The sequence below is a fragment of the Mesitornis unicolor genome, unplaced genomic scaffold (genome assembly GCF_000695765.1).
Source record: "Mesitornis unicolor isolate BGI_N332 unplaced genomic scaffold, ASM69576v1 scaffold6402, whole genome shotgun sequence".
In the NCBI taxonomy this organism is placed as follows: domain Eukaryota; kingdom Metazoa; phylum Chordata; class Aves; order Mesitornithiformes; family Mesitornithidae; genus Mesitornis; species Mesitornis unicolor.
This window is the reverse complement of record NW_010171117.1, coordinates 14687-27633: the sequence shown is the minus strand read 5'-3', so window position 1 is coordinate 27633 and position 12947 is coordinate 14687. Positions and strand designations below refer to the sequence as shown.

Genomic DNA, 12947 nt, shown 5'->3' with positions numbered 1-12947 from the left:
TGCTTAAAAATTCCTGTGTTCAAGGCGCCTCTTGCTTAATGTGTGACACTCCTCAGCCCATTAAAAAAACAAAACCAAACCCAGCAGTATCAAACCATCTTTTAAGTGACTCCAGTCTCTGAAGTGTTTGTATTTACGATATGGAAAAATCAGTATTCTTTGCCTCTTTGTTTGAGATGGGTGTTCAGAGGTAACGTACCTGCGGTAACTGGAAGAACAAGTGTTGTGCTTGTTCCGTGCTGGGGACTGGTTGGTAATTAATTGCCTGGTGTTAAATAATGTGTGCAAACAGCTTCCTCTGAAATGCTCTGCAGGACAAGTGCAAGAGACACAGACACGTGGCTGGGGAAAAGGGAAGAGGCTGTCTTTGGGAACGGTTTGGTTTTCGTTTGTGGTTTATTCGCCTTTAGTTGTATTCTGAGGTCGTGGACAGGAGCTCTGTGAGTGATGCTGATAAATGGTCTTGGTGGGTTTTGATGTTTGTTTTCCCTCTGTTTAGGGAGTGACAATTCCCAGTCAGAGACGCTACGTGTACTACTATAGCTACCTGTTAAAGAATCACCTGGATTACAGACCAGTGGCACTGCTGTTTCACAAGATGATGTTTGAAACAATTCCCATGTTCAGCGGCGGAACTTGCAGTAAGTACCCAATGCCCTGTAAGGAAACAATCAGCCTTTGAACTTGGCTTGGTTGAGGGAATTGCCATTTTGTAATGTGACCTCAAGAACTGCACGTCTTGGTGGAGGAGAAGATCATACGTAAACACTTCACGTTCCAAAACGTGCTGGGTTAGTGGGGTCTATCTGCTAGTATCCCCTCAGGCGTAGTATGTTGAGGACTGGGAAGAACTCGTTTTGTTTCACTACAGTTTTAAATTGGGAAGTATTTAACAGTTTGAAGATAGATGATGGGCATATATATGGAGATATATATATATATGGATATATGTGTGTGTGTGTGTGTGTATATATATATCTATATGGAGATACAGATATATATATATATAGATATGGAGATATATAGGTATGGATATATGGAGATATATAGATATATGGATATTTGCTCCTTTTATAAAAAGCCTGGTTTTTAATAATATAACAACTCTTGGGAAACATGAATTGCTGAAAAACATTTGCATAATAGTGTGTTGGCTTCAACTGCAGCAACAGGATTTTTCCATGATGTTCTTTTTAAAAAAAAAAACAAACAACCCAATCTGTGCAGCTGGGTAAATATCTAATTAACTCTGGGATAAACTTTCCTTTATATGGAGACCTATAATGTATTAATACACCTGTAAAAGATTAATCTGGTTTGCTGATACATGGTGTGTTAGTAAGGAACAGCAGATTCCTTGAAACTTTGAAGTATAAACACAAACTCATTTCTGTGGGCTGCATTTTAGGGCAGTGACTGCCTAGTGTTGCGTGTTCGTTTTTTGTTAGTGGAAAAAGTCCTTAATGCTTTTGCTATGGGAATTACTGCAATGGGTAATTAATTCCAGTGCCTTCTGTGGCTTTGATTAAAATTGCACTATTAATACTGCTGTAAGACAGTACCTGAACATGTAGCGCATGTAAGAAACAACCGAGCAACTTGTATTTACAGGAGGAGGATGAAGGGAGGAGCCTCTGCCAAAAAAACCCTCTGCCTCTAGGGTAGAGGTATGGAGGCTACAGATTTCTGCAATTAGCACTTCTTTAATGTTCTGGATAAACTTGCAAAATCAAGCTACAAGTATGAATTGCTCGTGTGAGCATTAATTTGTTGGTCTGTCCCGGGCTGTGCATGCTATTTTCACAGTGGGATGTTGGGATAAACAAAAGATTTGCTAAGCACATGGAAAGACAGAGTAACTATGAACTTCAGCATCTTTGTGTACTGCAGTATTTTGTTTCTTTAGAGTTTTCAGTGTTTTTTCAGAATGTGAAACCAATAGTCTATGTTATTTCTTTTAGTTGTATTCCCTACTGCAATGGCAGTAATTTTCCCAACACATGATAATTTCCAATCTGACTTCCTTCTTATCTTCCTTCTGTTTTAAAGTTCTTGACCAAGCAGAGTTGTGCCTCTCTGGTAAAAGACAGGAATGAAAAGGGTTCAGGTCTGAGGATTTGAGGGGGTTAAGTAGCGGTTTTATAGCGAGGTTATTCTGCAGGACAGTGGGGTGTGCTCGGCATCCATAGCTCTGCAGGGTGGTTTCAGGGTGACTACAGTGGGGTATGGTGCAGTGTGTATTGTCTGGAGAGCAGTCTTCTCCAGTACTAACAGAAGTGGAGAGCAAATGCAGAAAGACTTGTTTGAATAAGTTTAATACTTCTGGCTTTTCTGGCAGTTTCAAAAGAGAATCTGCTTAGGCTGCACCAAAAAACCCTCATAGCTTCAGCTGCAGATTTAATTTGGAAAGTTACGCCGTGGCTGGCGCTCTTTTGATTATGGTGGTTTGCAGGACAGACTTATAGTCTGTGTCTGTATAGTCTGTCTGCTGGTTGGGTACTAATGTGAAATTTTGTCCTTGTTTCTGTCTGTAAGAGTATAAACCGGTGTGTGCTGACACGACTGCCCGCTCTGCAATGCAAATAAGAGATGAGAGAAAATAAAACCCCTCAGTTATGTCCATATAAGACATGAGAGACAGTATGCAAGGAAAAGTCAAGAAGCTGCCGCTTCCTATGGACGTTTTTTCTTCTATTAAAAAGAAACAGCGACTTTCTAGGAATCCTATGGTTGCCTGAGAGTATTGCCACAAAGGACAGAAATATGTTAGGTAGTTTCCAGTAACATCTGGTAAAGTTTGATGCCCTGTGGTGCGTAACTCTTAATAGATATTAATTTAACTTTCAAAATAACATAGCTCATGGTTGTGGTTCTGATGCTGCTGTTGTGCTTTCTGACACCCGAAGGCATTTCTCACGAAGTGACGCTCTGTTTTGTCTTGCAGATCCTCAGTTTGTGGTATACCAGCTAAAGGTAAAGATATTCACCTCCCCTTCAGGACCCTCAAGACGTGAAGACAAGTATATGTACTTTGAATTCCCTCAACCTTTGCCAGTATGCGGTGATATCAAAGTGGAATTTTTCCACAAACAGAACAAGATGTTGAAAAAGGTTGGTTCTCTTGCTTTTCTGGAAAATGCTGAACTGATCCTGGTGCAGTGCTGGGATGTTGGTTATTCTTCAGCGATGTGTAATCACAGTATTTAATGTTTTGATGTCTAGTTTTCCCAAGGAGAGAATCTAGCACAAAATGAAAGCTGGGTATTTTGAGAGTTGGTGAGATTAAGAACAAAGGTTGGATAAAAATGAGCCTGGATGTGTATTGCAGTCGTTTGGGTAGTAGTGAGTAATCTAATTGAGGAAGAAACATTCTCATTCTAAAAATAGACTTGCATATTGAGCAAGTTAACTCCAGCTGTTTTCTCCACTAAATTTTCCTAAGGTTTGAGCAGGCGCAGAAGATCCTGTCTGTGCTGTTGGCTGCTATCTCCCCATCTGTTAAATTGGGCTGAATCTCTGAGATAATTGAGTTCCTACGCACTTTGTAAAAGTACCTCTGCAATCTAGTCAGCCATCTCTCAGTTCCCAGCTGCAATGCCTTGACATGAGATGTTTAGAGAATTCACTCAGAGCTGAGAATTTTATCAGTGTCTCAATTGTGGAAAAAATTAATCTCGAACTTATTTTGACACCAGTCAGTGAGTTCCTAAAGGTGAATGCCTCATCACTGGGTCTCGTTAGTTCTGGTGCTTGTGGAGCTAGTTTGCATCTACCCAAGCGAAAGGTGAGGATGAGACTTGATTAAAGGCTACCTTTATATTTACTACTTAAAATTCTTTGAGTAGTTGTTCGCTGTTTAGTGGATGCTACAAAACTTCAGAGCGTTCACTGAGCGAATCCTACGTACAGGCAAAGCATCAAAACAAGAAAATACTAGAGTGGATTGGGAAACAAGTGGTGAGTTAACATAGTCTCGTAACGGTGTACACAGGTTGTACCTACTAGATGTGTGTGTAAATACACACAGGCTGTATTGTGGGCTTGTTCAGTTACAAGGTATTCTTAAATTAATGGTGTAAGTTCCCTGGCTGGAAGTGTTGTGTTCTGTTTTCTATGTGCTGATGTCTGCAAAAGTTTTTAAAGTTTCTTAATGGGAATATTTTCTAGTGCCTGTCTGAGATGTTTTAGTTGGTCAGTGCAGCTATATGCAATTCAGAGTAGTGTAAAACAAAGTGTTTTAAAAGTAGAAATTCTACTTTAAGTCAACATTAAAATTACTGGCATTTAAAACTGCAGGAGCCGGTTTTGAGAGTAGACTTTTAAAGGAGCACCCAGATAAGCACTGTGAGGTAGACATGAGGGGTGCAGGGAGGAGATGAAACAAAACCCAAACGTCTGAGACAAGGTCCTGTTTTATCTGATCTGTCCTGTCTTGACTGTGAATTAGTTTCTTTACCATCTTCAGTACCATGTGGATTGCAAACAGAGTTTGCGGGAAGCCTTGTGCTGCACTGCCCCTCTGAGTAAACCCCAAAATAAGCGCACAGCTCAGATGCTGGATGTTGGCTCTGTAGCACCAGAACCAAACTCCTGTCTTCGTTTTACCTCTAGAGAGCACTGAGATTCAGTGACAGCAGAAACTAGAGCTCCTTGTTATCATGTAGAATTTCTGTGGTATAAATTTAGTCTTCGAGAGTGTGTAGAATTGTCTGCAGAAATGCAGGGAGTACGTTACCATGCTGTTGTTTCATTTCGGAGTGAGTGTCATTAGCCGTGGTTTCATTTCTTAAGAATCTCTTTGTGCTTTCTGAGTACCTGGTTGACTGTTTTTTCCTTTTTATCTGTCCTTATCAAGTACTCTAACCATTCAGGTTCAGTGGATTACAGAGTTGCTTCTTTTCTCAGTGTTTTTGGACTAGTAGGGCAAAGAAACGCTCTTCTTTCCATGTCTGCAAGCTTCACTGAGAGATGGAAACTGTCCCATCACCAGAGGAAAGCCTTTTGTAAAGAATCCACCTTCATAGTTTGCCTCATTTGAACCTAATATCTAATTGCTCTCAACCTTGTGTAAGAGTAGAGGCCGAAAGAAAGTAGCTGTATGGTGTAACACAGGTCTGGTAAGACTGTCTCTGTTAGCTCTGCTGTAAATGCAGACACGAATTGAGGACATCTGGGACTGGGTCCATGGATCCTCTCTGATGTCAGCATGTTGGTTTGTTTTATGAAACCACTGTTGAAGTCTTCATATTGAGCATTAGTAAAACATTCCATTTGCGATGTGTGCTTTGGCACCACGTGAGACTCTTCTACACAGTCCTTTTGACAGCTCCACGATGAGAACAGGGCAAGAGTGAATATTTGTGGCAGAAAACCTACCTTGGTACAAAGCTGAACTCAATTTCTCTGTACGATTATGTCACATCTGTGCCTGTTTCTTTTCTAGATAAACTGACTCTACATAGTTTTTACCCAAAACCCTGAAAGAAAAGGCTTTCCACTGTGGAGAGTTACCACATTTTGGAGAAGTTCACCTCTATGCAGTGATTGCTTAATTAATGAGAAACAGCATAATGAAGAGTAACAGGATCTTGCCTTTCAGAGACTCTGGTTTATTCACATGTGTTTATGAATGCTGGAGTTACAGATCTGTTACCCATAACAGGTTCTTGCCTCCTCCAAGGTTTTCTGTTAGCAGATTTATAGGTAGCTTGCACACACTTAAAGGCATTATATCTACTGGTCAGCGTTTTAACTTTCCTTAAGAAACATAATCAAAAAACAAATAACATTAATTAAAAGTATAATTCTTGATCTGTTCTGGGTCAAGCTGGAGTATGGCTGTGTCTCATCTCTCGAGATAAAGAAAACTTCTGTGTCCTCCTGCTGGGTCTGGTTTGGTGTTTCACTGATTTCAGCTGAAGTGCTCCAGGTTCGCTCACCTGTACTTAATTTCAAATTTCTTACTCTTCTGAAGAACAGGAGTGTTACCTACAGAGCTCTCAATCTGGGGAGTCCTCCTCAACTTTGCTCATGTTCTTCTTGGATAACATTATTGTGCATGAAATAAAACAAACTTGGATGACCAAGTGACTTCGAGCACCTAGCGCTGCAGTGTCCGTGTGAAGTTTAAAGCAGTTAGGTGTCCTGTTTTTTTAATGGCAAAACTTAATTTAAGCTAGCAGTGGCTGGCAAGAGCTGACCTCAGCCAAAGGGTTATTGGTGCTGATGAGAAGATGCTGGTAAGAGGAGTGACTGCTTTGACAGAGTTACCCTGTTTCAATTATTCCATAACCTGTTCCACCTGGCATCAATAAGGCCACAACTTTTGGTCTTTTCTTGTCTAGTAAAGTTGTTTACTTTATTCTCAGACCATTTCTTCAGTATGATGTAGCTATGTCCTTTCAAGAACGAAACACATGCTCATATGAGAACAAAATGGCTTGAGTACAGTTACTGTGTATGATTTTCTGATAGAAGTTAGACATTTGGGAGGTTTTTTTGAGCATGTTTTTTTGTTTCTCTGACTTTGTAGCTTGGCTCTTCTTCCATCTCATACTGCTGTTGCAGTTTCTCTGTTTGCTTCCATGTATCCATGTGAAGCCTTTTTCTTCCAGCTACTGATGTTGACGTGATAATCTTAAAGCATTTCAGAGTGTCCTTGTAGCACTTGGTTCAATGAGAGCCTGTTTAAAAATAATACAGAAGATCTCATAATCTTTCTGCCCATAGAGCCTGGGGGTAAAAGAGACCTTTATCAGGAGTCCCCTCAGTATGGATGAGAGGGAAATGTTGGTGTGGAGTTTTCTGTGTGAGATTACTGCTGTTTTATACCCGGACTCTAGCGTAGGTAGGACAGACAGCACTGTTTGAGCTGCTGGGTATGGCATTTCATCTCTTGAGTCTACATAGATGAGAAGTTTCTGCTGCCACAGTTCAAGAGGACTTTGGGTGATTGCTGTTTAGCAAACACCGAAGAATGAACTCTGAAAATGTCAGAAAACTTTAACTGTTGATCTGAAAATGGTACGAGAAGTTCCATCAGCCACGGCTACGGAAAGGCTGCAAGGCCAGCGTGGAACAGGCTCAGAAGTGATGAACATCTTCAGATGGCTGGATAGCATCTCAAAAACCCTTAGCTGGTGCTGCAAAGTGATAAGTGCATGTAGATATCTCTGCAAAATTAAACTCGGGAGGATATGGGAACTCCTAGCTGATGGAGGAGTGGATTTGGATTTGGATCTCAGTCTGCAGTCGGGTGCAGATTGCGGCTCTAGAGTGAGGTATATTTTTTTTCTGTCAGTCTGAGAACTGAAACACTGCACAAGGTAGGGATAAGTATTGTATGCCAGCATAGTGTGATTAAATCAAGTTCTGTCTCAAGTGTCTGATCCTGCACTGTAGATTTTATGATACAGATTTGGTTATGGGAAGAAATACATCCGCATGGTTTGGTTTTATTTAATGAAGATGCCCGTGATGTAACTGGAAGTAAAGCAAATCACATTTTAAAAAAGCCTCTAGCTAATTCTTGTTTTCAGAAGCCTATTCATTAAATTGTGTTCCTGTGAGCACTTGATCTGGTATTCTGATTTGCTGTATAAAGCTCAAGTTCAGTTCCTGCCTTGATTTTTAAAATTCCTATCTTAGGCCCATATAACATCAACTTTCTTCATTGTCTCCCGTGAAATACCTTGGAGCCTGACTTTTTAGCTGATGCTGACTGAAATCCTCACTGTGAATAATGAGTTTTGTTTTTCAGTGAAAGCAGTTATCAGCCTTAAGAGCTAATTCCAAAGAACATGACTGTGTCTTTCCCTTAATTTGAGTAACCGTACCATGTTTCAGTACCCATGAACTTAGTTTATTGAGCTAATTAAGTTAGTGTAGTGGGAAAGGAAGGAAAATAACTTGATGCTTTAAAAAGCTGGAGGGAGATAAAAGGATAAATGACCGGCTCGGCCAAGTTGCATTGTTTAGTTTGAGTCCCTGAAGACCTCTGCAAATGTATCCCAAGGAAAACAGATTAAAAAGATGTCTGGTGAGAAGTTTGTCATCTGTCTTGTCTTCTCCAGACTCTTATTAGTAAAGCCGAGTCCCCACAGTTGCTTGTTCAGGCAGGCCCTTAAGTGCTGAGTAAATCCTTCCTGGTTCTGCTCCACTTGCTGGAGTTTAAGGTGCAGTGTGACAAGACCATGCCTTCTGCTTCTGCTGGCATTGGTTTACATCCATGGCCTTGTGTGCTTTGGCGCTGCTTTCCTTCAAAGCTGCTTCAGCACTATTGGTATAAGCCATTTTCTATTCATCCATCTGCTGCAATGTGTTCATCAGTGTTATCCTCTCCTCTACTGACCCCACTGAGGTGTCGTGGGTGGTGCTGAGGACCAGCACCAAAATGCATTGCTGTTTCTGCATGGTGGTCCTGAAGAAGGATGAAACCTCATAGTACCATCTCCCCAACTACAAGAGTTGGGATCTCCCTTGACTGTGGTCGTGGTGTGGAAATGCACTTTCTTCTCTAGATCCTCACTGGAAGGATGGCCTCTTCACCAGTGGTGAGACTGCAGGTGGTACGTCCGCGTGCTTTCAGAGCTGTTGGATGCTGGCAGTGTCAATTCAGGCTTGCCTTTTCCTGCTGTTTATTGCAGGTGACACCTGGACTCCAAATCCCTCCTGGGGACCTGTAGCTGGAAAGCTGGTGCCATTGGTTGTTTCTGGTTTGACCTGAACTGGTCTTTTGGTTTGTGTAGGAGTAGCCATCTCATCTCCTTGGAGACTGTATCTTTTGAGGAGCTCATCTGAGCATAGGCAGAGCCTGGACCAAGTTACCTTGAACGCATCTTCATAGGGATTTTGCCCACTGCCACTTTCTTCATGAGGCATCAGCAGGCAGGCTAATGGCTCGGTGGAGCATTACAGGAGAGTAAACCCTTTTCCCCTGGATGTTCATCCTCTACTTCCAGATCCCGTGACAGTTTTAAGACTATTTCTGAGGTTGTTAGTGAAAAAGAAGAAGAGGGTGCTAAGTGTATGAGCAAATTGGACCTGGCAAGAACCTACTGATTGTTGCCTTTCATGAATGGGCTCCAACGAGGCTGCTTCATAGATGGAATGGCTTGAAGGGACTTGGTGGCAGCGGCAAACAAACTGCTAGTCTCCCAAGACAGCTATCATTGCAGCATGTTAATGTGGCAGATTGACTTGGTTCCCAAAGGTACTGGAGAGGCATGTGCTGAAGTGGATAACTGCTTAACTGCAAGAATTGTTTCTGATTGAATTATTTAACTGTAATCTTTGCCATTGCACTTCCTTACAGGTTGGGGGGCAGAAATGCACACAAGCTGGAAGTGTTTTTGTGTGCTTTGCCTCAGATACCAAAAATGGGTCTGCTGAGCTTTGGTAGAGAAGGCAGGTAGAAGCTGTTTCATCAGACACTTCTGAATTCCCAGTATTTGTGTGCTTACGTGTTTTTATTAATTTGTGAGGAAGAAGAATGTAAGTTCAGCAGTAGTCCAGCTCTTCCCTGCCCCTTTCTCCATGACCCAGGAAGACATTGTGATATTTTGCTGGTGCCAGATTGCTTTCAGCAGAGAGGTGTGCTCGTATCATAGACACTAGAACCACTTCTGTTCCACCTCCCGTTTTCCCCTGCTGCTTACCAGCAGAGGTGAATAGCCAGGAAGATGGGGCAGGACCTGGATTTTCCATTAAGCAGTTGGAATTGGATCCCTCTGGTAAACCAAAATACGTGAATTAGCCCAGGAGTAAGTTTGTTTTCTGGTCCTGTATAAGATCAAGGACTGTTAGATTCTGATCTGTGCCAGCTTTGTCACCCCTGCAGCTTTACCAGAAATGCAGAAATGCTGACTCTTGTGGGAAGGCTGGCCATTTGCATTTCACATCTTTTGCCTGAAAACTCAGATCAGAGTCAAATAGAAGGTTTCATTTGTGAAGAGGAAGTCAACGTATCTCCGCGTTTCAGATGAAGTGCTAAATGTGCTAGTCAGGACCAACCTGCTAACAGTAGTCGACCTTGGGAACATCAACTCTTGACTGACAGAAGGGTAACAAGTGACGGAGAACTAACACAGGAGCATTCAGTGCATCCTATGAAGTTATTTAGCTGAGAGCCAAAAGGCAAAGGTACCAGGCATCTGATTTGAAGAGGTTGTCTAGCTGAGAGCATTGCTGCTTGTTCCGTAGCACATATGGTGGTAGACATTCGCAGCGACCTTGCTGGTCATAATGTTCTCTTCTTCTCAGTGAGGGTGACAGAGCACTGGACCAGGCTGCCCAGAGAGGTTGTGGAGTCTCCTTCTCTGCAGACATTCAAAACCCGCCTGGACGCCTTCCTGTGTAACCTCATCTGGGTGTTCCTGCTCCGGCAGGGGGATTGGACTGGATGAGCTTTGGAGGTCCCTTCCAATCCCTAACGTTCTGGGATTCTGTGTAATGTTAAGCGTAATACACAGGCTGCTATCAGCTAGTTTTAAAATAACTTATTTATATTTTGCCTCTTTGTACGGGTGCAGTATAGTGGGTGATCTAACTTGTACCTTCCTAGCTGTTGGTGGTTATCTGTCAAGTTCTGCTGAAGGTGAATTGACTTAAACTGTGTCAGTGCCTGATCTTCTCATTGAAGCCTTCCCGTTGAGTAGAAGGACAACAGATGCTTTCAGAGTCTGACTTTCTCTTAGTACTGGTCAGCAAATATCTGACTGGTAGAAACCATCTCTGTAAAGCAGTAATGAATCCGCTGTGACACAAGTCCTGTGTTTGTAGAGTGGTTTTGCTCACTTACAGCTATTTCTGTATAGAAATAAAGTGTTCTGTTATGTGGAAATCTATGGGGGAGAATGTTCTCTGATTAAAAACCACTTGCCTAAGCTTGTTTGCGCAGGTTGTCTACTGGGTTTGGCTGCTGCTTTGCGGCATTTGAGGAAAAAACCATCTCTTTATGCCTTGTGATTACAAATTTAACACTTGTTTAATTTATTATAATCTGCTTTTTTTGTAGGTGTGATAGAGTGGTTTAAAACCAACTTTCGATAAGGAGTGGCTTCTGAAAGCTTAACTGGTTAAACCTGAGTTTGACTGATGCAGTGCTTTGGGTATTGTGTAGGAGAATTGGTGAAAATGTCTTTGCATGTAATGTAACCAATGATGTTCTGCTGTCCAAACAAGTCTCGTTTGATGTTACCGATTTGTTTTTGACCAGATGATGATGTTAGTCTAATTAATGTACCACTAGTACATTAATACTAAAGCAAGCTTGTTCTTTGTGTTCTTCCTCCCCCAGGATAAAATGTTTCACTTTTGGGTAAATACATTCTTCATAGGACTGGATGAAAATTCAGACAAAGTAGAAAATGGAAGTCTAGTTGCAGATCAGGAACTTGATGGTATTTTCAGTACAGAGCGCTCAGATAATGATAAGGAGTATTTAATCCTTACCTTAACAAAAAATGATCTAGACAAAGCAAATAAAGACAAAGCCAACAGATATTTCTCTCCAAACTTCAAGGTCAGTATATATTGTGTGTAAATAAAGCTGAAAAGCTGCATGACGTTGTCTGATTTGTCTGTCTTGTCTTATGGAGGAGCCATTTGTAAATGCTATCTATGTAGAAACTGAATTCACGTGTTAGTATTGCCACCACTTAGCAAAGCTTCTAGCTTTGTAAGTTTATCTGCTTTTTGGGAGGTCCGTAGATGGTGAGAGACTTGGAGTAAAGGCTTTGGGTTGTTTCAGGTATTTATCCAAGCCATTAGAGATGAGTAGTAGGAGACCTGGACACTCGGGTAGCATCTTTCCTCTACCAGCTGCCTTGGCATGAGCTCTGAGCTCCTAGTAATTCCTGACTTGTTTTGCAGAGGTGCCTGCTTCACGGGAATACCTCGGTGAGTTTAGCTTTGGGGAATGGGAGCCATTGCCAGCACTGTTTTTAAAAATGTAAAAGAAAAGCATTTTTAAGAATTTCAGCACTTTCTAACTTGCTTGTAAGATACCAGATAGACACCAGCAGTGCTCGTTTGAAGGTTATGATCATAGATTCTCATTGGCCTGTTGTTTGGATCAGACTTTTAAAACTCACATACAAATGTCACCCGTTACAGAGCGTTTTGTTCATTCCTGTCCACTCTTACTCCAATCTATTTCTATGCTCACAGAGGTCTAGAAGGTGAGTCAGTCAAAAAGCTTCGTGCAACCTGGCTTACTGCAGCAGCCTGTCCTTCTGCTCTAGCTGAAGAATACCTGTGGTTGGTGCGGATATCTGAGCTCCTTCAGCTGGGCTTGAAGGACTCGCTGCCTTGCCAGTTATTTATTTTGTCCGGGGGGATGAGAGGCTGGTTAACCTCAGGAGAGGTCGCTCTTTATTTCCTCCTCTGCAGAGTAGAGAGAGGAGCACTCATGTGATTCAGTGTAGCAAAAGCAGTCATGCTGGTAAAAATTGCATTGTTACCTGTGCTCGGTTGAAGTTCAGGTTCCCTTTTTAAATGTTGTTTTTTCCTTTCCCAGGTGAAGCTATTTTTCACAAAAACAGTAGAAGAGCCATCAAACCCAGAGGCTAGCAGTTCAACTTCTGTAACACCAGATGTTAGTGACAATGAACCTGATCATTATAGATACTCTGACACCACTGACTCTGATCCAGAGAATGAACCTTTTGATGAAGATCAGCATACGCAGATTACAAAAGTCTGAATATTTTTTTTATCGGAGATAAAAGACACATACACACACAAAAAAAACCCCAACTACGAAGAGTGACAAACTTGAATAAACTGAAAAGAGGACCTTTTTAAATGGCAAAAGGACATAGTGTCAGATTACCAATGATAGGAACAATTCTTTCCTGACCAATCTTGTTTTGCTCTATAAATCTACAGGGTTTGACACTTGTCCGGTTGGAGAAAAAAAAAAAGGTTACGTAGCTCTGATATGTATA

The 12947-nt window shown here is 41.7% G+C and overlaps 1 protein-coding gene across 1 annotated transcript in view; it reads left to right on the top strand.

The window, feature by feature from the left end:
• Positions 1 to 12737, top strand: part of PTEN (phosphatase and tensin homolog) — a 31573-nt gene extending 18836 nt beyond the window's left edge. The window contains exons 5-8 of the mRNA XM_010179909.1: positions 500 to 641; positions 2945 to 3111; positions 11297 to 11521; positions 12518 to 12737. Coding sequence (XP_010178211.1) covers positions 500 to 641; positions 2945 to 3111; positions 11297 to 11521; positions 12518 to 12703 — 720 coding nt within the window. The 3' untranslated portion in view covers positions 12704 to 12737. The remainder of the gene's footprint in view (positions 1 to 499; positions 642 to 2944; positions 3112 to 11296; positions 11522 to 12517) is intronic.
• The last annotated feature ends 210 nt before the right edge of the window (positions 12738 to 12947 follow it).